General features: G+C 47.6%; 2 protein-coding genes and 1 long non-coding RNA gene across 52 annotated transcripts in view; 2 read left to right on the forward strand and 1 right to left on the reverse strand.

The window, feature by feature from the left end:
- LOC141409316 (uncharacterized) overlaps window positions 1-22,099 on the reverse strand; it is a 77,386-nt gene extending 55,287 nt beyond the window's left edge. For 13 of the 38 annotated variants that reach the window (XR_012429289.1, XR_012429302.1, XR_012429304.1 and 10 more), the window contains exons 1-4: window positions 21,564-22,099; window positions 12,919-13,046; window positions 7,827-7,966; window positions 5,339-5,413 (exon numbers count right to left, since the gene is read on the reverse strand). This is a non-coding gene — a long non-coding RNA (uncharacterized lncRNA). Of the gene's footprint in view, window positions 1-5,338; window positions 5,414-7,826; window positions 7,967-9,347; window positions 9,801-11,713; window positions 11,837-12,918; window positions 13,047-21,563 lie in introns of all 38 variants that reach the window. The other 25 variants (XR_012429272.1, XR_012429286.1, XR_012429274.1 and 22 more) reach the window with 9 other exon arrangements.
- On the forward strand, window positions 9,357-12,303 carry TNFRSF17 (TNF receptor superfamily member 17). The gene is made up of 3 exons (XM_005591286.5): window positions 9,357-9,698; window positions 10,438-10,584; window positions 11,805-12,303. The coding sequence occupies exons 1-3, from the start codon at window positions 9,572-9,574 to the stop codon at window positions 12,080-12,082; spliced, it is 552 nt and encodes a 183-aa protein (XP_005591343.1). The 5' UTR covers window positions 9,357-9,571; the 3' UTR covers window positions 12,083-12,303.
- Window positions 21,558-23,228, forward strand: part of SNX29 (sorting nexin 29) — a 589,214-nt gene continuing 587,543 nt past the window's right edge. For 8 of the 13 annotated variants that reach the window (XR_012429267.1, XR_012429268.1, XM_005591284.5 and 5 more), the window contains exon 1: window positions 21,558-22,267. Coding sequence is in view for 6 of the 13 variants with exons in the window: in XM_005591284.5 (XP_005591341.3) it covers window positions 21,718-22,267 (550 nt within the window). In the remaining 7 variants the exon portion in view is untranslated. The remainder of the gene's footprint in view (window positions 22,268-23,228) is intronic. The other 5 variants (XM_074027808.1, XM_074027810.1, XM_074027806.1 and 2 more) reach the window with 1 other exon arrangement.

Here is a 23,228-nt window from a genome sequence, read left to right on the forward strand (position 1 = left end):
ACCAGCCGGGCATGGTGGCAGGCCCCAGCTACTCGGGAGGCTGAGGCAGGAGAATGGCATGAACCCGGGAGGCGGAGCTTGCAGTGAGCTGAGATCATGCCACTGCACTCCAGGTGGGCAATAGAGCGAGACTCTGTCTCAAAAAAAAAAAAAAAAAAAAAAAAAAGGTCCAGATGCAGTGGCTTATGTCTGTAATCCCAGCAATTAGCAATTTGGGAGGTCATGGCGGGTAGATCACTTGAGGTCAGGAGTTCAAGAGCAGCCTGGCCAAAGTGATGAAACCCCGTTTCTATTAAAAATACAAAAATGAGTTGGGTGTGGTGTGCACCTGTAATCCCAGCTACTTGGGAAGCTAAGGCAGGAGAAACACTTCAACCCAGCAGGTGGAGGTTGCAGTGAGCCGAGATTGCACCACTGCAGTTTAGGCCTGGGTGACAGAGAAAGACTCCACCTCAAAAAAAAAAAAAAAAAGAAAAAAAAGAAAGAAAGAAAATAAATAAAAACAAAATACCATAGACTGTTGGCTTGAAGAACAGAGATTTATTTCTCACAGTTCTGGAGACTAGGAAGTCCCAAATCAATATGCTGACAAATGTAGTGCTTGGTGAGGGCTCGCTTCCTGTCCTATAGACAGCCAGCTTCTTGCTGTGTCCTCACATGGACTTGTCTAGTTATGTGCTCATGGAGAGTCTCATCTTTTTTGTTTTTATTTTTATTTTTTTGAGACAGATTCTCACTCTCTCACTCAGGCTAGGGTGCAGCAGTGCAATCACGGCTCACTGCAACCTCCACCTCCCGGATTCAAGCAGTTCTCCTGCCTCAGCCTCCTGAGTAGCTGGGATTACACACACCACTATGCCTGGCTAATTTTTGTATTTTTAGTAGAGACGGGGTTTCACCATGTTGGTCAGGCTGATATTGAACTCCTGACCTCGTGATCTGCCCACCTCAGCCTTCCAAAGTGCTGGGATTACAGGCATGAGCCACTGCACCTGGCCTTTTTTTGTGCGTGTTTTTTTTTTTTTTTTTTTCCCCAGACATGGAGTCTCACTCTATTGCCCAGGCTGGAGTGCAGTGGTGTGATCTTGGCTCACTACAACCTCTGCCACCCGGGTTCAAGTGATTCCCCTGCCTCAACCTCCTGAGTAGCTGGGATTACAGGCATGTGCTACCATACCCAGCTAATTTCTGTATTTTTTTTAGTGGAGACAGGGTTTCACCATGTTGGCCAGGCTGGTCTTAAACTCCTGACCTCAAGTGCTCTGCCCGCCTCAGCGTCCCAAAGTGCTGGGATTACAGACCTGAGTCAACATGCCTGGCCCTTAAATCAGTAGACTTTGAACAAAGGACATTGCCCTCCATAATGTGGGTGGGCTTCATCCAATCAGGTGAAGGCCTTAATAGCAAAGACCAACATTTCCTGAAAAGAAAAGGAATTCAGCCTCAAGACTGAAACACAGACACCCTCTCTGAGTTTCCGGCCTGCCTGGTTTGCCCTGTGGATTTCAAACTCAGGACTGCAACATCCACTGTTATCTGGATTTTCAGTCTGCTGGCCTGCCCTACGGAGTTTGGACTTGCCAGCTCCTACAATTGCATGAAGCAATTCCTTAAAGTAAATCTCTGTCTCTAGCTCTATATCTTCTATTGGTTCTGTTTCTCTGGAGAATTCTACTGATACTTAGACATCCCCCAATTACAGAATCCCCCGCATATCCTGCCAACATCAGTTAAGCCGTGTTTTTGCAAACTCTCTCCAAATAACCTGACACAAATCCAAAGCCTATGATGAGAACTTTCTAACATTGTCTTTATTGAGTCACTCAGGACTGACTACTTAACTTGTGGGACCCAGTACACAATGAAAATGCTGGCTGGGTGCGGTGGCTCACTCCTGTAATTCCAACACTTTGGGAGGCTGTGGTGGGCAGATCACCTGAGGTCAGGAGTTCAAGACCAGCCTGGCCAACATGGTGAAAGCTCACCTCTACTAAAAACACAAAATTAAACTGGGTGTGGTGGTGGGTGCCTGTAATCCCAGCTACTCAGGAAGGCTGAGGCAGGAGACGTGCTTGAACCTGGGAGGCGGAGGTTGCAGTGAGCCCAGATCACACCACTGCAGTCTAACCTGGACGACACAGCGAGACTCTGTTAAAAAAAAAAAAAGAAAAGAAAAGAATTCGTAGGCCAGGCATGGTGGCTCATGCCTATAATCCTAGCACTTTGGGAGGCCAAATGGGGTGGATGGCTTGAGTCCAGGAGTTTGAGACCAGCCTGGGCAACACAGCGAGGTCCCCATCTCTGCAAAAAATAAAGTTAAATAAAAAACCTAGCCAGGCAAGGTGGCATGTGCCTATAGTCCCAGCTACTCAGGGGACTGAAGTGGGATGATGATCACTTGGGCCGGGGAGGTTGAGGCTGCAGTGAGCTTTGATCTCACTAACAAGAGTGAGACCCTGTCTCAAAAGCAAAGCAAAATAAGAAAGCCTGTAGGTTGAAAATATCAAGGTTAAAGAGGTGGTAACACTCAGGGTTGGTTTGGGGAGCTGAGCCACCATGAGTGAGTGTTACGGGATAAGGGAAGGAATGAGACTTTGCACAAATATTGCAGGATCTGGGGAGGTGAAGATCTGGGAGTGGGACCAGAGGAGTCACCAACCAGTGGATCTAGAATCAGGAATGTCTGTTTGCCAAAGTGGGGCTTTGCAGGGGGAGCTCATGGAGGGGTTTAGGTTGCCCCTGTATGGCTCTTGCCTCTGTGAATGGGCAGCCAAGCATTTGGTGCTGGGGCTCAGGCCATGGCAGAAGAAGCTATTAATGACTTTGAGAGTTTCCAGCACCACTTTGCTTCCTTAGAGCTGTGAGTAACAAGTGAAGCTTGAGGCAGGCGTGAGTACTGGATTCCTCTCTGTTCTTTCCATGTCATGCGAGGGCAAACACAGCACTCTTTTGGTGATGTGATTACATCAGCACCAGTCTCATAAAACTTTAAAAAAAAATCCTTATTTCAAAATCATGCTCCTAGCCAGGCACAGTGGCTCACGCATGTAATCCCAGCACTTTGGGAGGCTGAAGTGGGAGAATCGCTTGAGGCCAGGAGTTCAAGACTTGCCTGGGCAACAGAGTAAGACCCGGCCCCTAAAAAAAATTAAAAAGAAAAAAAATTGCTGTGCATGGTGGTGTACTACCGTAGTCCCAGCTACATGGGAGGCTGAGGCGGGAGGACTGTCTGAGCCTAGGAATTTCAGGCCGCAGTGAGCTGTGATCACACAACTACACTCCAACCTGGGTGACAGAGGGAGACCCTGTCTCAAAAAAAAAAAAAAAAAAAATCATATTATTAAAAAAAAGTATTCAAACACTACCAAAGATTTTTCCATGAAAAGTGAGTCTTTTTCTTTCTTTAGATTTTGTCTATTGCCAGAGACAGTCTATCAGTCTTCTTTCTATGTTTGCAAATAAAGCCTCTGTTTATGTCTATCTATTCAGACGCTACCTATTTTTTTAAATTTTATTTTATTTGAGACAGAGTCTTGCTCTGTTGCCCAGGTTGGAGTGCAGTAGCACACAACCATGGTTCACTGCAGCCTCAACCTCCTAGGCTCAGGTGATCCTCCTGCCTCAGCCTCCCTAGTAGCTGGGACCACAGGCGCGCACTACCACACCTAGCTAATTTTTAAATTATTTGTAGAGAAAGAGTCTCCCTGTGTTGCCCAGGCTGTCTCTAACTACTGGGCTCAAGTGATCCTTCTACCTCGGGCTACCAAAATGCTGGCATTACAGGTGAGAGCCACGGTGCCCAATCTGTATTTCGTGTTTTTCACTTAGCGATTTATCTTTCATATGAGAACACATCTGTCTCATTCTTTTTGATGGCCATAGTCTTCCATTGTGAGGATCCCAGTGACAAACAGTTAGGTTGTTCTAGGCTCTTATGAATAGATATGATGCCGCAGTGAACTACACTGTACATGCGATTTTAAGTACCTGAGCAAGTATATCTGTCAGACACAATAGTGTTTTCTTTCCAAAGAGTTATCAAAGCTTTCTTCCTCTGGCTTCTCCTCGCTTCCCAGGTATGGCTCCTTTTTTTTTTTTTTTTTGTCGCCCAGGCGGGAGTGTGCAGTGGCACCATCTCAGCTCACTGCAACCTCTGCCTCCCGGGTTCAAGCAATTGTCCTGCCTCAGGCTACCAAGTAGCTAGGATTACAGGCACGCACCACCATGCCCGGCTAATTTTTTTGTATTTTTGGTAGAGACGGGGTTTCACCGTGTTGGCCAGGCTGGTCTCGAATTCCTGACCTCAGGTTATCCGCCGGCTTTGGCCTCCCAAAGTGCTGGGATTACAGGTGTGAGCCACGGCGCCTGGCCTCAGGCATGGTTCCTATTGGTTGCCTCCTCTTCCTCACTACTCCTTAAATATCTACCATCTGGCTTGCATCAGGGACACACTCAAAGGCCACCAATGACCTGCTTCTTTAGTGCATCGCCCTGATCTTCCTGTAGAATTTGACTCTACCCCCTAACTCAGGCTAAAATCTCTCCTTGCTTGACTGTTACGGGAGTTTTTTTTTTTTTTTTTTTTTTTGAGATGGAGTCTTGCTCTGTTGCCCAGGCTGGAGTGCAGTGGCCGGATCTCAGCTCACTGCAAGCTCTGCCTCCTGGGTTCAGGCCATTCTCCTGCCTCAGCCTCCCGAATAGCTGGGACTACAGGCACCCGCCACCTCGCCCGGCTAATTTTTTTGTATTTTTTAGTAGAGACGGGGTTTCACCTTGTTAGCCAGGATGGTCTCGATCTCCTGACCTCGTGATCCGCCCGTCTCGGCCTCCCAAAGTGCTGGGATTACAGGCTTGAGCCACCGCGCCCGGCCTTGGGAGTTTTTTTTTTTTTGAGGCAGGTCTCACTCTGTAGTCCAGACTGCAGTGCAGTGGTGCAATCTTGGCTCACTGCAACCTCTGCTTCCCAGGATCAAACGATCCTCCTGCCTCAGCCTCCCAAGTAGCTGGGATTACAGGTGCACACCACCACACCTGGCTAATTTTTGTATTTTCAGTAGAGATGGGGTTTCACCACGTTGGCCAGGCTGGTCTCGAACTACTGACCTCAGGTGATCCGCCCGCCTCAGCCTCCCAAAGTGCGGGGATTACAGGCGTGAGCCACCGCACCTGGCCTGGGAGATAATTTTTGTTCTCTCCCTATTTCTCTAATCACGTTTCTCCTGTCTCCTTTGCCTGTCTTCCAAAGGTCAGCTATCTGGCAGAGGCTGAGGGAGTGGAGCCTCCTGGGCCAGCTGCTTCAGCTTCTCCCTGTCCTGCCAAGGCAGCCTCACCCACTTACCTCACTGCCTGGACCCCAGAGGAATGTGAGGTTTTGATCAGTATCTAAGTTCAAGATCTTTCCTAGGCTCAAGTCCTGCATTAAAAAAAAAAAAAAAAAAAGTATTGTTTAAATTTCTGCATTTTATTTTCATGATTTTAGCATTTATTATGTACTACTTTAAAAATACAAAAAGCAGCCAGGCGCAGTGGCTCACACCTGCAATCCCAGCACTTTGGGAGGCTGAGGTGGGTGGATCACTTGAGGTCAGGAGTTTGAGACCAGCCTAGCCAACACAGTGAAACCCCATCTCTACTAAAAATACAAAAACTAGCCAGGCCTGGAGGCACGCACTTGTAATCCCAGCTACTAGGGAGGCTGAGGCAAGAGAATGGCTTGAACCCGGGAGGTGGATGTTGCAGTGAGCCGACATTTCGCCACTGCACTCCAGCCTGGGTGACAGAGGGAGACTCTGTCTCAAAAAAAAAAAAAAAAAAAAAAAAAAAAGCAACGTATGAACAGTTGTATAATATGCTCTAGCTGCCTCCTGGGTGGATACAAATATAATAGGTAGGGTCTGAATAGAGGCTCTATTTGGAAAGGCAGAAGACTGATAGTCTTGACTGGGCGCTGTGGCTTACACCTGTAATCTCAGTACTTTGGGAGGCTGAGGCAGGAGGATCACTTGAGCTCAGGAGTTCGAGACCAACATGATGAAATCTCATCTCTACAAAACATGGGCAACATGATGAAATCTCATCTCTACAAAAAAAATACAAAAATTAGCTGGGCATGGTAGCATGTGCGTAGTTCTAGCTACTCAGCTGAGGTGGGAGGATGGCTTGAGCCCAGAAGGTGGAGGCTGCAGTGAACCCTGATGGTGTCACTGCACTCCAGCCCGGGCAACAGAGCAATACCCTGTCTTAAAAAAAAAAAAAAAGGCCGGGCGCGGTGCCTCATGCCGGTAATCCCAGCACTTTGGGAGACCGAGGCAGGCGGATCACGAGGTCAGGAGATCGAGACCATCCTGGCTAACATGGTGAAACCCTGTCTCTACTAAAAATACAAAAACAAAATTAGACAGACGTGGTGGTGGGCGCCTATAGTCCCAGCTCCTCTGGAGGCTGAGGCAGGAGAATGGTGTGAACCTGGGATTCGGAGCTTGCAGTAAGCCGAGATAGAGCCCCTGCACTCCAGCCTGGGTGGCGGAGTGAGACTCTATCTCAAAAAAAAAAAAAAAAAAAAAAAAAAAAAAAAAAAAAAAAGAGAGAAAGAAGACTGATAGTAATTACTGCCTCTGGCAAGAGATAGGAAATCTAGGGTAGGAAAAGACTTACTTTTCATTAAAAAATCTTTGGTACTGTTTGAATACTTATTTTTTAATAATATTAATTTTAAAAATAAGAATTATCAATGGCTAGGCATGATGGCTCATGCCTGTAATTCCAGCACTTTGGGAGGCCAAGGCGGGTACATCACGAGGTCAGGAGATCGAGACCATCCTGGCCAACAAGGTGAAACCCTGTCTCTACCAAAAATACAAATGTTAGCTGGCTGTGGTGGTGTGCGCCTGTAATCCCAGCTACTTGGGAGGCTGAGGCAGGAGAATCGCTTGAACCAGGGAGGCAGGGGTTGCAGATCCAGTGTACCCCAGCCTGGCGACAGAGTGAGACTCCGTCTCAAAAAAAAAAAAAAAAAAAAATTATCAGCCAGGCAAGGGGGCTCATGCCTGTAATCCCAGCAGTTTGGGAGGCCAAGGTGGGTGGATCACCTGAGGTCAGGAGTTTGAGACCAGCCTGACCAACATGATGAAACCCTGTCTCTACTAAAAATGGAAAAATTAGCTGGGCGTGGGGGCACATGCCTGTAATCCCAGCTACTCAGGAGGCTGAGGCAAGAGAATCACTTGAACCTGGGAGGTGGAGGTTGCAGTGAGCCGAGATCGTGCCACTGCACTCTAGCCTGGGCAACAAGAATGAAATTTCAGCTCATTAAAAAAAAAAAAAAAAAAAAAAAAAGGAATACTTTTTTAAAGGATGGGGCGCTTGGAGGATGGAATAAAGTAGAAATGGCAGGTTTCCTTGGCACACTCCTTGGGCCTTAAGAAAGTGTAAAGAATAACAAAAATACAACAAAAGGAAAACAACAAATATCAATGTTTCCACCATTCAGCTTAATAAAGAAAATATAATAAACACAGGTGGAGCCTCTTTTGTGCTCCCCTTCTTCCCCACCACTCACCCCAGAGATAATCACTATACTGAATTAGGAGTTTGTCATTCTCTCAAATTTTAATTAAGTCCTGCATTTCTGACAAACCTCTGGACGTCTCTATATGGGTATTTCACTCAGTATAGTTAAAAGCAAATTCAAGGCGGGCTTAGTGGCTCACACCTATAATCCCAGCACTTTGGGAGGCCGAGGTGGGTGGATCACTTGACCCCAAGTGTTTGAGAGCAACCTGGGCAACATGGCAAAAACCCATCTCTACAAAAAATACAAAACTTACCAGGTATGCTGGCGCATGTCTGTAGTCCCAGCTACTTGGAAGGCTGGGGTAGGAAGATCGCCTGAACCCAGGAGGTGGAGGCTGCAGTGAGCTGTGATCGTGCCACGGCACTCAGCCTGGGCGACAGAGTGAGACCCTGCCTAAAAAAAAAAAGAAAAAAAAAAAAAGGCAAATTCAAGTAATCCATTTATGTAAACAGAAAAATGCACTATATAAATCTATCTATCTAGAATTCAGGGATCATTGAAACAAGACATCACTTCAGCAGGCCTGTTTGCAACTTCTGGGATATACGAGGTGTTAGCAGTGATTACTTGTGGATGCTTGGAGTGTGGATTTTTAAAATGGTTTTTTATCTGCTCATCTGTATTTGTAAATTTTCAACAATGGAACATAGATTATTGCATTATTATTATAATACCCCAAACCTATCTTCCCTTCAGCCCTCTTTCCACGAGCTCTTACCCTAAATGTCTCTTTTTCTGTCAGTGGCATTGTGAGTCTTCCTTAGTGCATCACCTCTGATCTTCCTGTAGAGTTTTTTTTTTTTTTGAGATAAGAGTCTCAAAAAAAGACTCTATCTCAAAAAAAGATAGATCCTCACTGCAACCTCCGCCTCCCGGGTTCAAGCACGTCTCCCTGACTCAGCCACCTGAGTAGCTGGGATTATAGGTGCCTGCCACCATGCGTGGCTAATTTTTGTATTTTTAGTAGAGATGGGGTTTCACCATGTTGGCCAGGCTGTTCTGGAACTCCTGATGTCAAATGATCCAACCACCTCAGCCTCCCAAAGTGCTGGGATTACAAGAGTGAGCCACAGCGCCCAGCCCACACCTGACTAATTTATTTTTTTATTTTTATTTTTATTTTTGAGACAGAGTCTCACTCTGCCGCCCAGGCTGGAGTGCAGTGGCCGGATCTCAGCTCACTGCAAGCTCCGCCTCCCGGGTTCACGCCATTCTCCTGCCTCAGCCTCCCGAGTAGTTGGGACTACAGGCGACCGCCACCTCGCCCGGCTAGTTTTTTGTATTTTTTAGTAGAGATGGGGTTTCACCGTGTTAGCCAGGATGGTCTTGGTCTCCTGACCTCGTGATCCGCCCGTCTCAGCCTCCCAAAGTGCTGGGATTACAGGCTTGAGCCAACACCTGACTAATTTTTAAAATGTTTTAGTAAAGACAGGGTTTTGCCATGTTGCCCAGGCTGGTTTTGAGCTCCTAGGCTCAAGTAATCATTTTGCCTTGGCCTCCCAAAGTCCTGGGATTACTGTTGTGAGTCCCTGCGCCTGGCCTCAATGTTAAGATCTTAAGGGGCACAGCACAGACCTTGTCTTGTCTATCTCCCTGGCACCTCTCACACAGTACAGCTCATTAACAGATGTTCCAGAAACTGTTACTGAACACGGCTTGATGCCGTGGGCTTGTCTGCATCTTGCAACTGTCACCTGGCTGAGAAATTTCTTCTATAAATAGCAGTTTCTGTTTCAGATGTGATTTGCCCCGATATTTACACCCCGTCTCTTACCCCGTCCACGACTCAAACTTAGAAACTTGTATTAGATGTGGTATTCAAATCCTTAGCTGCCGCAAAGAAACAGACGGCCCCGTAAGAACCCACGAAGCAGGCCAAGTTCATAGTTCTCGACATTCTAGCTGCTCTTGCTGCATTTGCTCCGGAATTCTTGTGGAGATATTACTTGTCCTTCCAGGCTGTTTTTTCTGTAGCTCCCTTGTTTTCTTTTCGTGATCATGTTGCAGATGGCTCGGCAGTGCTCCCAAAATGAATATTTTGACAGTTTGTTGCATGATTGCAAACCTTGTCAACTTCGATGTTCTAGTACTCCTCCTCTAACATGTCAGCGTTATTGCAATGCAAGTAAGTAATATCGCTTGAACGATTATTCATTGGTGTGAACTCTTCTGTCTCTATGGACTGCTTATTCAGAGAATCAACATAATGGGCATGATGGTGAGTTTTCTTGAATCAAAAAGAGAAAGGAAGCAAGGCAATAATTTTAACGTTTACAGAAACAACGTAATTATTTGGAACTCAACTCGATATGATTCAGCACTATTAGCAACATAGATTTTAAAAAAAATATCAGCTCTTGTAGTTAAGGATATTTAGAATTTAAAAGTCAATGTTCATTAATTAAGGTGATTGAATGGAAAAAATCCATACTTGATTATTTTGCTATCAAAATAATCCATAATTGATTATTTTAGCAAAATAATCAAGTATGACAGCCGGGTGTGGTGGCTCACACCTGTAATCCCAGCACTTTGGGAGGCTGAGGCGAGTGGATCACCTGAAGTCGGGAGTTTGAGACCAGGCTGGCCAACGTGGTGAAACCCCGTCTCTACTAAAAATACAAAAATTAGCTGGGCGTGGTGGTGCAGGTCTGTAATTCCAGCTACTCGGGAGGCTGAGGCAGGAGAATCGCTTGAACTCAGGAGGTGGAGGCTGCAGTGACCTGAGATCGCGCCACTGCACTCCAGCTTGGGCAATAGAGCAAGACTTCATCTTAAAATAAATAAATAAATAAATAACAACAATAAAGGATGTGAATATTATGTTATCAGCTCATTATCTGTCTGACATTCTTTTCATAAAGGTATGACCAATTCAGTGAAAGGAATGAATGCGATTCTCTGGACCTGTTTGGGACTGAGCTTGATAATTTCTTTGGCAGTTTTCGTGCTAACGTTTTTGCTAAGGAAGATGAGCTCTGAACCATTAAAGGATGAGTTTAAAAACACAGGTTGGTTTGATGGTGAATCTTTGAAATCTGTTTCCAGTGGATGGCTATTGTGAGTTTCAGTTCCTTTTCTTTTTTTAGCATTGACTATTTCACTTCATTACAGCCCTTTTGAATGTGTTAGAGCATAGTTATATTAAACGAGCTTGGTAGAGGCGAGCCATCTTCACTCTGATTTTGACACCTTGGCAGACTTTCTACAATGTCAGCCTTCCCCAGGATTCTTCCCTTATTAATTACTCTATTGAAAGTACTAAGGCTTTCTTGGGAAACATCAGTCTCTTTGTCTGAAGTTAGCACATCAATTAAATGCCACATTATCAGAAACTCCTAGCCAGGTCTGCTACTGTCAGGAAGAGCATATTTGTCAAGATCTAAGGCCATGTTATTATACAAGTATGTGTTGTTTGCTTGGGTGAACACTTTACTACTGAAAAATGTTAGAAATGAATAACCACTTGCTCCTGAATTATTTGAGGAATCATCTAAAAAATAATTATCTTTTTTAAGCAATAGAGAACTAGTTCCAGAAAAATGAATGTTCTACTTAAGTGCCTCTTAAGATAAAAATACTTCTGCAGCACCTTTGCTCGTGATTGGATTCCCTAGTATGTACAACCACTGCCCTATTTTTGTATGCATTTATGTATGTATGTATGTATGTATTTATTTAGAGACGGAGTCTCGCTCTGTGGCCCATGCTGGAGTGCAGTGGCATGATCTCAACTCACTACAGCCTCTGCCTCTTGGGTTCAAACGATTCTCCCACCTCAGCCTCCTGAGTAACTGGGACTATAGGCATGTGCCACCACGTCCAACTAATTTTTGTACTTTTTGGTAGAGACAGGGTTTCATCATGTTGGCCAGGATGGTCTCAAGTTCCTGAACACAACTGATCTGCCCTCCTCGGCTTCCCAAAGTGCTGGGATTACAGATGTGAGCCACCGTGCCCAGCACATACTCATTCTTTTTTACTGAAAAGATCTGTTTCAAGCTGGGTGTGGTGGCATGGAGCTGTAGTCCCAACTACTCTGGAGGCAAACGTGGGAGGATTGCTTGAGCCCAGGAATTTGAATGTAGCCTGGCAACATAGTAAGACCCCATATCTAAAAAATGAAAAAATCTCTCTCACATTGCTTTGAGTCCCGATGTGTACTGGTAAGACTCTCACGATCACACACTCTGTCAAGTTTAGGTTAATGTTTCTGTTTCTGCATAATCAGGATCAGGTCTCCTGGGCATGGCTAACATTGACCTGGAAAAGGGCAGGACTGGTGATGAAATTGTTCTTCCAAGAGGCCTGGAGTACACGGTGGAAGAATGCACCTGTGAAGACTGCATCAAGAATAAACCAAAGGTTGATTCTGACCATTGCTTTCCACTCCCAGCCATGGAGGAAGGCGCAACCATTCTCGTCACCACGAAAACGAATGACTATTGCAATAGCCTGTCAGCTGCTTTGAGTGTTACGGAGATAGAGAAATCAATTTCTGCTAGGTAATTAACCATTTCAACTCCTGCAGTGCCACTTTAAAAATCTTTTGTTGGAATAGATGATGTGTCAGATCTCTTTAGGATGACTATATTTTTCAGTTGCTGATATAGCTTTTTGTCTAACCATGGAAACTCTTTATGTTAGATATATTTCTCTAGGTTACTGTCGGGAGCTTAATGGTAGAAACTTCCCTGGTTTCATGATTAAACTCTTTTTTTTTCCTGACATCTAAGTTTTTACTAACGTGAGTTTTAAAAAACAAGCATGTATATCAGTGTGAGGGGTGAGGGTGGGAGAGAAAGGTGGGACGGGGGAGAGAATTCTAATCTATTGATAATAAAGTTCCAGTTTTGGCCAGGTGTGGTGGCTCATGCCTGTAATCCCAGCACTTTGAAAGGCTGAGGCAGGCAGATTACCTGAGATTAGGAATTCGAGACCAGCCTGGCCAACATGGTGAAACCCTGTCTCTACTAAAAATACAAAAATTAGCTAGGCATGGTGGTAGGTGCCTGTAATCCCAGCTACTCGGGAGGCTGAGGCAGGAGAATTGGTTGAACCTGGAAGGTGGAGGTTGCAATGAACTGAGATAGCGCCCCTGCACTCCAGCCTGGGCGACAGAGCGAGACTCCATCTCAAAACAAAACAAAACAAACAAACAAACAAAAAAACCCTCCAGTTTCATCTTCTGCTGGATTTCATAGTGCCCCAAATATATGTGGTCCTTAAAAATTGTATACCACTTATTCAGGAGTCTCGTTCTGAAAGGACTGTTCTTGTTACAGCCCAGACTAGGGCTTCTTAAGGACCCCAGTGGTGTTATCTGTGTAGCATTTAACACATACCTTCTCCACACTATCCACTCTCCACTGAGGTTGTTGCAAACAACCTCGATCATCCTAGCTGATGCTCATCACCTTGAACATGCTGACATGACATTCTTCTCACTAGAGTCCTCTAAACGCTTGACTTACTGAAAAAAAAAAAAAAAAGTACAGCATTCTGTAGATCTCAGTAACAAATTTCTTTCTTTCCTTTCTTTTTTTTTTGAGACAGAGTCCTGCTCTGTTGCCCAGGTTGGAGTGCAGTGGTGCGACCACAGCTCACTACAACCTCCACCTTGCACATTCAAGCGATTCTCCTGCCTCAGCCTCCCGAGTAGCTGGGATTACAGGCACGTGGCAACATGCCCTGCTGATTTTTGTACTTTCAGTAGAGATGGGGTTTCACCATGTTGGTCAGGCTGGTCTTGAACACGTGACTTCAGGTGATCCACCTGCCTTGGCCTCCCAAAGTAATGGGATTACCGGCGTGAGCCATCGCGGCCAGCCCCAGTCACATGCTTCCATGGCTAGGGCGCTTCTCTCCCATATACTCATTTCAGGAAAGATCGGATTTTTCTATTTATTTTTAAATTTTATTTATTTATTTTTTGAGACAGAGTCTCGCTCTGTCACTGAGACTGGAGTGCAGTGGTGTGATCTCAGCTCACTGCAACCTCTGCCTCCAGGGTTCAAGCAATTCTCTGCCTCAGCCTCCTGAGTAGCTGGGATTACAGGTGCCCGCCACTATGCCTAGCTAATTTTTGTATTTTTAGTAGAGATGGGGTTTCACCATCTTGGTCAGGTTGGTCTTGAACTCCTGATCTCATGATCCACCTGTCTTGACCACTCAAAGTGCTGGGACTACAGGTGTGAGCCACTGTGCTTGGTCTTTTCTCTTTATTGTTAACGGAAAGCTAACTTATCCTATGTACTTCTGCAAACAGGAGAAGCCTAGAAGCAACCAGACAAATTCAGTGTGCAGTGCACAGGTAGTTCTTGGCCCTGTGAGCTTCCAGCCTAATGAAAGCATCAGGCATTACTATAATTACACAACTAAATGTGTAATCGCAAACTGTGTTAACGGTGCACGAGATACTGTTTTCAGCCCAAAATGTGAGTGTGCTACAATAATCATATTTCACCCTTATATAGTCTTATTTATGTGCCTGTAGTTCCAGCTACACAGGAGCCTGAGGCGGCAGGATCACCTGAGCCCCAGAGGTAGAGGCTGCAGTGAGCCAAGATCATGCCACTGCATTCCAGCCTGGGCATTGGAGTGAGACCCTATCTCGAAAAAAAAAAAAAAAAAGAATAAGAAAACGCTGATTTTCTCAAAGTGCTGGGACTACAGGCACAAGCCACTGTGCCTGGCCTTTTCTCTTTATTGTTAACGGAAAGCTAACTTATCCTATGTACTTCTGCAAACAGGAGAAGCCTAGAATCAACCAGACAAATTCAGTGTGCAGTGCACAGGTAGTTTTTGGCCTTGTGAGCTTCCAGCTTAATGAAAGCATCAGGCATTACTATAATTACACAATTAAATGTGTACTCTACAGGCTGGGATTATAGGTGCCTGCCACCATGCCCGGCTATATTTTTGTATTTTTAGTATAGATGGGGTTTCACTCTGTTGGCCAGGGTGGTCTTGAACTCTGTTGTAAGTGCTTTACCTGTACTAACTCATTTTATTTTATTTTTTTGAGATGGAGTCTCGCTCTGTTGCCCAGGCTGGACTGCGCTGGTGTGATCTCGGCTCACTGCAACCTCCACCTCCTGGGTTCAAGATTCTCCTATCTCAGCCTCCCAAGTAGCTGGGATTACAGGTGCCCGCCACCACACCTGGCTTATACTAACTCATTTTAAGAACACAAAAACTCCTGGGTATGGCCGGGTGTGGTGGCTCATGCCTGTAATCCCAGCACTTTGGGAGGCCGAGACAGTTAGATCACCTGAGGTCAGGAGTTGGAGACCAGCCTGACCAACATGGTGAAAATCTGTCTTGTCTCACATTTCCAGTCTTTATTTATTTTTGAGATGAAGTCTCATTCTGTCGCCCAGGCTGGAACGCAGTGGCACTATCTGAGCTCACTGCAACCTCTGCTTTCTGGGTTCAAGCAATTCTCCTGTCTCGGCCTCCTGAGCAGCTGGGACTACATTCGCATGCCACCATGCCCGGCTAGTTTTTGTATTTTTAGTACAGATGGGGTTTCACCATATTGGTCAGGCTGGTCTCGGACTCCTGACCTCAGGTGATCCACCCACTTCGGCCTCCCAAAGTGCTAGAACTATAGGTGTGGGCCATCGCACCTGGCCTTCCGCTATTTAAAATCAGCATTTTTTTTTTCTCTCTTTTGAGACAGAGTTTTGCTCTTGTTGCCCAGGTTAGAGTGCAGTGGCGCGATCTTGGCTCACTGCAACCTCCACCTTACGGTTTCAAATGATTCTCCTGCCTCAGCCTCCCAAGTAGCTGGGATTACAGGCGCCCGTCACCACGCGCGGCTAATTTTTGTATTTTTAGTATAGATTGGGTTTCACTCTGTTGGCCAGGGTGGTCTTCAACTCCTGACCTCATGACCCACCTGCCTCGGCCTCTCAAAGTGCTGGGATTACAGGCATGAGCCACCGTGCCCGACCTAAAGTCAGCGTTTTCTTGTTCATTTTTTTTTTTTTTTTTTTTTGAGATAGGGTCTCACTCCAATGCCCAGGTTGGAGTGCAGTGGCATGATCTTGGCTCACTGCAGCCTCGACGTCTGGGGCTCAGATGATCCTCCCACCTCAGGCTCCTGTGTAGCTGGAACTACAGGCATATACCATCACACTTGGCTAATTTTTTCTATTTTTTTAGTACAGACGGAGTTTGGCCATGTTGCCAAGGCTGGTCTTGAACTCCTGGGCTCAAGCAATCCTCCCACCTTGGCCTCCCAAAGTGCTGGGATCACACATGAGCCACTATGCCTGGCCTAAAACCAGCATTTTCACCTGCTACATCATTGTGTGCTAGGTCAGTCATGTTAAAGAAAAGGGTCAAACTCTAAAATATGTGAAGAGATTTATTCTGAACCAAATATGCGTGACCAACGGCCAGGACATAGCCCTGAGGAGATTCTGAGAACACATGCACTGGGTGGTTGGGCCACAGCTTGGTTTTATACATTTTAGGGAGACAAAAAGCATCAATCAGTATGTATAAAATGTACAATGGTTTGGTCCAGAAAGGCAGGCCAACTAGAAGCAGGTATGGGGGAGTGGGGTGGTGGTGGGGGTGGTTCAAGTCATAGGTAGATTCAAAGATTTTCCTTCTTTTTTATTTTTTTAGACAGAGTCTTGCTCTGTTACCCCGACTGGAGTGCAGTGGCGCAATCTTGGCTCACTGCAACCTCTGCCTCCCAGGTTCAAGCAATCCTCCTGCCTCAGCCTCTCAAGTAGCTGGGATTACAACTGTGCGGCCCCACGCCCAACTAATTTTTGGGCTGGTCTTTGGGGTTTTGCCATGTTGGCCAGGCTGGTCTCGGACTCCTGACCTCAAGTGATCCGCTTGCCTCAGCCTCGCAAAGTGCTGGGATTACAGGCGCGAGCTACCGTGCTCCTGGCCTAGATTCAAAGATTTTCTGATTGGCAACTGGTTGAAAGAGTTAAGTTATTGTTTAAAGATTTAGAATCAGCCAGGCATGGTGGCTCATGCCTGTAATCCCAGCACTTTGGGAGGCTGAGGTGGGCGGATCACGAGGCCAGGAGTTCGAGACCAGCATCGCCAACACAGTGAAACCCCGTCTCTACTAAAAATACAAAAAATTAGCCAGGCGTGGTGGCAGGCACCTGTAATCTCAGCTACTCGGGAGGCTGAGACAGGAGAATCGCTTGAACCTGCGAGACAGAGGTTGCAGTGAGCTGAGATCACGCTATTGCACTCCACAGCCCCACAGCACAGGTGACAGTGCGAGACTGTTTCAAAAAAAAAAAAAAAAAAAAAAAAAGATTTCTGAGTTAACATAAGGGATTGTGGAGACCATGGTTCTGTCGTGCAGATGAAGCCTCCAGGTGTCAGGCTTCAGAAAACAGATTGTAAATGTTTCTTACCAAACTTAAAGAGTCTCTTCTGGGCTGGGCACCCTGGCTCACACCCATAATTCCAGCACTTTGGGAGGCCGAGGCGGGTGGATCATAAGCTCAAGAGTTTGAAACCAGCCTGAACAATATGGGGAAACCCCGTCTCTACTGAAAATACAATAATTAGCTGGGGCTTGGTGGCATGTGCCTGTAATTCCAGCTACTTTGGAGTCTGAGGCACAAGAATCACTTGAACCCGGGAGGCAGAGGTTGCAGCGAGCTGAGATCACACGACTGCACTCCAGCCTGGGTAACACAGCGAGACTGCATCTTTAAAAAAAAAAAAAAGCTAGGCGTAGTGGCTTATGCCTGTAATCTCAGCACTTTGGGAGGCTGAGGCGGGCGGATCACCGGGTTAAGAGATTGAGCCCATCCTGGCCAACATGGTGAAACCCCATCTCTACTAAAATTAGCTGGGTGCGGTGGCGGGCGCCTGTAATCCCAGCTACTCAGGAGGCTGAGGCAGGAGAATCGCTTGAAGGTTGCTGTGAGGTTGCTGTGAGCTGAGATCGCGCCAGTGCATTCTAGGTTGGCAACAGAGCGAGACTCGATCTCAAAAAAAAAAAAAAAAAAAAAAAAAAAAATAGCTGGCACAGAGGCTGATGCCTGTAATCCCAGCACTTTGGGAGGCCAAGGTGGGTGGATCACCTGAGGTCAAGAGTTCAAGACCAGTCTGGCCAACATGGAGAAATCCTGTCTCTACTAAAAATATAAAATTAATCGGGCGTGGTGGGGCATGCCTGTAATCCCAGATACTCAGGAGGCTGAGGCAGGAGACTTGCTTGAACCTGGGAAGCGGAAGTTGCAGTGAGCCGAGATCGCGCCATTGCACTCCAGGCTGGGCAACAAGAGTGAAACTCAGTCTAAAAAAAAAAAAAAGACTCTATTCTATCAGTAATTCTAAAAGGGAGGAGTCTATCATGAGGCATGTCTGCCTCCCATTTCCCATCATGGTCTGAACTAGTTTTTCAGGTCGCCTTTGGAATGCCCTTGGCCAAGAGGAGGGCTCCATTCAGATGCCTGGGGGGCTTAGAATTTTATTTTTGGCTTATAGACATGATTTGCTTAGCTATCCTTCCATAGCTGAGCTTTGGTTCTTTCCACTGTAGGGGCCAAGGGAAAAACTTCCTCTTAGCCCTCTGAAAGTTGCTGAAAGGCTGGGCGCGATGGCTCACGCCTGTAATCCTAGCACTTTGGGAGGCTGAGGCGGTGGATCATGAGGTCAGGAGATCAAGACCATCCTGGCTAACATGGTGAAACCCTGTTTCTACTAAAAATACAAAAAAATTAGCCGGGCATGGTGGCGGGCGCCTGTAGTCCCTGCTACTCGGCAGGCTGAGGCAGGAGAATGGTGTGAATCCCGGAGGCAGAGCTTGCAGGAAGCCGAGATCGCGCCACTGCACTCCAGCCTGGGCAACAGAGCAGACTCCGTCTCCAAAAAAAAAAAAAAAGAACGTTGCTGAAAAATCAACTCATAAAAGGCAGATTAACTGGAGAAAAGGTAGACAAGTTTTATTGACCTGTACCCTGGGGGAGAACAATAGAATAAATACCTATCCCTCAACAGAGTTCAGAGCTTGTACATTATTTATTTTATTTTTTGAGACAGAGTTGCGTTGTTGTTGCCCAGGTTGGAGTGCAGTGGTGCCATCTCGGCTCACTGCAACCTCTGCCTCCCAGGTTCAAGCGATTCACCTGCCTCAGCCTGCCGAGTTAGCTGGGATTACAGGTGCCCACCACCACGCCTGGCTAATTTTTTATTTTTAGCAGAGACAGGGTTTCACTACGTTGGCCTGGCTGGTCTGGAACTCCTGACCTCAGGTGATCTGCCTGTCTCTCAAAGTGCTGGGATTACAGGCGTGAGCCACTGCACCCAGCGAAACTATCATGAGGTTACAAAAAGAATGAGGGCTTAGAACCCCAGCAAAACAGGTTATGGGACTGGGGAGAAGAGGAATTTTGTTGAGGGGCAATAAAGGATCACTGGAGATGGAATGGATCCTGGAATGGAGATTATGTTGTAAACAGTTCTCTTTAGAATTTGAATGATTCGCCGGGCGTGGTGGCTCACGCCTGTAATCCCAGCACTTTGGGAGGCCGAGGCAGGCGGATCACGAGGTCAGGAGTCAAGACCATCCTGGCTAACACAGTGAAACCCTGTCTCTACTAAAAATACAAAAAATTAGCCGGGTGCTGTGGCGGGTGCCTGTAGTCCCAGCTACTCGGGAGGCTGAGGCTGGAGAATGGCGTGAACCCGGGAGGCGGAGCTTGCAGTGAGCCGAGATCGCGGTACTGCACTCCAGCCTGGGCGACAGAGCGAGACTCCGTCTCAAAAAAAAAAAAAAAAAAAAAAGACTTTGAATGATTCTGAGACTGTCTTTATCTTGCGAAAGGATTTGTTCAGGTGTGGTTACATTCTTAGTTTTACAAGGAGGGGGAAAATTGTTATTTTTGGTGGGTCCCAAGTTTTAGGCAGATGAAGGAACTTCAACCTGGCTTTGGGAGATTTGCTGTGTATGGGCGAGGCCAGAGAGACTATGATGCTTCTTCAGTTCAGCATGTCAAAACGCCATATTTTCGGGTACTGGTTTCTAAGCCCCAACGCCACTTTTCCATTATTATAGAAAATGCTGCAGACTGGGCTTGGTGACTCATGCCTGCAATCCCAGCACTTTGGGAGGCCGAGGAGGGTTGATTACCTGAGGTCAGGAGTTCACGGCTGGCCAACATGTTGAAACCCCATCTTTACTAAAAACACAAAATACAAAAGTTACCATGCATGGTGGTGCCACACCTGTAATCCCAGCTACTTGGGTGGCTGAGGCAGGAGAATCGTTAGAACCTAGGAAGCGGAGGTTGCAGTGAGCCGAGATTGTGTCATTATGGATCAATCGAGACTTATTATGGATCAATCGAGTAAGTCTCCTTCAGCATTAGAGAAAAAAAGATAGAAAGTAGAGGAGAATATATTACCTATAGAATTGTTTTTTAAAACATCTCCTTAAATGTATGCTTATGTGTACAGGGTTGTGATATAAAATACATTTCTTCACTCTGGGTGTGGGCAAAACAAGTTTGGAAAATACTCCTTCAGTCCCTTTTCCCCCATCTGTAAAATGGGACAAAACCCTGGACTTCATAAAAATGTGCCAGGTGGGGTGGCTCATGCCTGTAATCCCAGCACTTTGGGAGGCCGAGGTGGGAGGATCACGATGTCAGGAGATGGAGACCATTCTGGCTAACACGTTGAAACCCCGTCTCTACTAAAAAAATACAAAAAATTAGCTGAGCATGGTGGCAGGCGCCTGTAGTCCCAGCTACTTGGGAGGCTGAGGCAGGAGAATCACCTGAAACTGGGAGGTGGAGTTTGCAGTGAGCCGAGATCGCACCACTGCATTCCAGCCAGGGCAACATAGCAATACTCTTTCTCAAAAAAAAAAAAAAAAAAAAAAAAAAAAAATTTTTGTGAATGTTTAACACTTGTGTTCACACTCAATCCATCATCTTTTCCATCTCCACTGCCACCATTGCAGCTAGGCACCATGTCTTGCCTGGACAACTGCAGTAACTCCTTAACCAGCTGCTCTTTCTCCACCCTGCCCCCATTATAATTCATTCTCATCCCAGGAAGAGCCATATCTTCTTTCTTTTTTTTTTTTTTGAGAGGGAGTCTCTCTCTGTTACCCAGGCTAGAGTGTGGTGGCAGGATCTCGGCTGAGTGCAACCTCTGCCTCCCGGGTTCAAGCAATTCTTCTGTTTCAGCCTCCCCAGTAGCTGGGACTACAGGAGCATGCCACCATGCCTGGCTAATTTTTATATTTTTAGTAGAGATGGGATTTCACTATGTTGGCCAGGCTGGTCTCGAACTTCTGATCTCAGGAGATTCATCCACTTTGGCCTCCCAAAGTGTTGGGATTACAGGCATGAGTCACCGCGTCCGGCCTAGGAGCCATATCTTTTTCTTTTTTGTTTTTCAGTGGGGCGATCTCCGCTCACTGAAAGCTCCGCCTCCCGGGTTCACGCCATTCTCCTGCCTCAGCCTCTCGAGTAGCTGGGACCACAAGCGCCCGCCACCACGCCCGGCCAATTTTTTGTATTTTTAGTAGAGACGGGGTATCACCGTGTTAGCCAGGATGGTCTCGATCTCCTGACCTTGTGATCCGCCCGCCTCGGCCTCCCAAAGTGCTGGGATTACAGGCGTCAGACACCACGCCCGGCCGGGGCCATATCTTAAAACCTAATTCAGATCGTGTCACTCCTCTGTTTGAATCCTTTTTTTTTCTTTTTTCTTTTTTTTGTAGAGAACGGCGTCTCGCTATGTTGCCCAGGCTGCTCTCGAACTCCTGGCCTCAAGCGATCCGCCCGCCTCGGCCCTCCCAACTTCTGAGATTACCGATGTGAGCCACAGCGCTCGGTCTCTGCTTGCATTTTTGCAATAGCCTCCTATTCCCCGACCTTCCTAGAGTTAGGCAGAAAACCCCAAACTCCTTCCTCTGGCCTGCAAGGCCCTCCCTCCACCTCTTCAATTTCCTCCCTCTCACCACCCTTTTCTCACTCACCCTCTCGAACTCCTGGACTCAGGTGATCCTCCCGCCTCGGCCTGCCAAAGTGTTGGGATTACAGGCGTGAGCCACCGCACCAGGCCTGTTTTCTCACTCATCCCCTCGCTCTGGTCAACTCCTCCAGGCAGGGGCCTGGCAATTGCACCTCCTTATGGAACGCTGTCCCTGGGGATCTTCCCAGGCTGGTTTCGTCTCATCACCCAGGTCTGAGCTCAAAAGTCGTCTCCTTAGAGAGGCCCTCCGGGATTGCCCATCTGCCTGTGATCACGCTTTGTCCCGTTACTCTCTTTTTATTTCCTTTCCTGCTCGTATCCCTCTCTGGGACAAAGTCGCCCACCACTCGTGGCTTTCTTCTCTATCTGTTGCCCCGACAGGAGTGGGAACCTCAGGAGGGCAGGGGAGGCGTCTTGGGGACTTGGGGACAGTGACACCTCCTCGCGGGGTCTCGGGTCCACCCAGAGTCCCCAGCCCGCGTCGCCTCTGCACCGCTCTTCACACCAGGTCCCGCAACCTGGACCTGCGCCGGTGTTTACGTTCCGGGTCGGCGGGCGGGGCCTTGTCAGCGGTCAGGCTCTGCTTCCGGGGCGGGGCGGCTGGGGCGGGGCTCCTGTCTCCCGGCCTGTCTGGAGCTCGGCGGCCGCAGAGGCGGCAGCGGCGGCGGCGCGGCGCAGGCACCGGCCCGGGGAGCGGCATCATGAGCGGTGAGTGGCGACCCCGCCGCTGTCACCCGCCCTGGCCGCCCCGGCTCCCGCCGCTGCAGCTGCACACTCCGGTCCCTGGGTCCCCGCGCCCCACTCCCTCGCAGACCCCCGCCCAGTCGCTCCCTTTTCCAGACCCCTCGTCCCCAGGACTCCCGGCTCCTGGCACCTGCTCACCTGCGGGTCTCTGATCTCCCGTCGCCGGGCACTCCTGGTCTCCTGATTCTTGTCCATCCATAAAAACCAGCTCCTAAACCGCTGTCCCCAGTCGTCCCAGTCCTGCGAACCCTTTGCCTAGTGTCCAGACCCCCAGTTCTGAGACCTCCCAGGTCTCAGTCTCTCCTGACTCCTAGACCTGCTGCGTCCCAGCTGCAGTTCCCGGGCCTCCATCCCCAGTCATCCCCGCTACCCAGGCCCCTGGTCTCCAGTCCCTGCGGTTTCCATACAGGCAGAGTCTTTTTGGACACTTAGTTTGCTGACCCCACTATCCCCGTGTCCCAGGAGCTCCTGGTCCCCAGAGGAGCTCACTTCTCCAACCCCTTTGTCTTCCCCATCCCTCTCATCCCTCCCACCCGTGTTCCCAGTGCTTTGCTCTTCCCATCACCAGTTCTTCCCAGTTACCCACTCAGCTTCCCTGTCGGGTCCTGGCTTTTACATTTCGATGATCCTTGCATATTCCATCCTTTTCCATGTCTTATCCTGGCTCATCATTATCTTTTAAGATCTCTCTTGCCTTGTCCTGCAGCCCTTCCCTTCTTGTCCCGTGCCCAGCCCATCTGGGGACCGTCACTTCGTCCTTGCTCTTCCCAGTGCAAACTTCTTCCTCTCACCATCGAGGGGCTGGTATTGGTGGGGATGCTGGAAGTGAGAGGGAGGTGGGTGTGGACAGCTCATCCTCAATGTTTTCTGAAGTTTAGTCCCTTGACTCTACCCTCCTTTCCTCTGAGGAGTCTTATTGGTGTTG

The sequence above is a fragment of the Macaca fascicularis genome, chromosome 20 (genome assembly GCF_037993035.2).
Source record: "Macaca fascicularis isolate 582-1 chromosome 20, T2T-MFA8v1.1".
Lineage (NCBI taxonomy): Eukaryota > Metazoa > Chordata > Mammalia > Primates > Cercopithecidae > Macaca > Macaca fascicularis.

Excerpts from the sequence above, each read along its gene's own strand:
- TNFRSF17 (XM_005591286.5), top strand. The coding sequence starts at position 9,572 with ATGTTGCAGATGGCTCGGCAGTGCTCCCAAAATGAATATTTTGACAGT. Across the intron at positions 9,699-10,437 it reads TCAGCGTTATTGCAATGCAA|GTATGACCAATTCAGTGAAA; the intron begins GTAAGTAATATC and ends CTTTTCATAAAG. Across the intron at positions 10,585-11,804 it reads GGATGAGTTTAAAAACACAG|GATCAGGTCTCCTGGGCATG; the intron begins GTTGGTTTGATG and ends CTGCATAATCAG.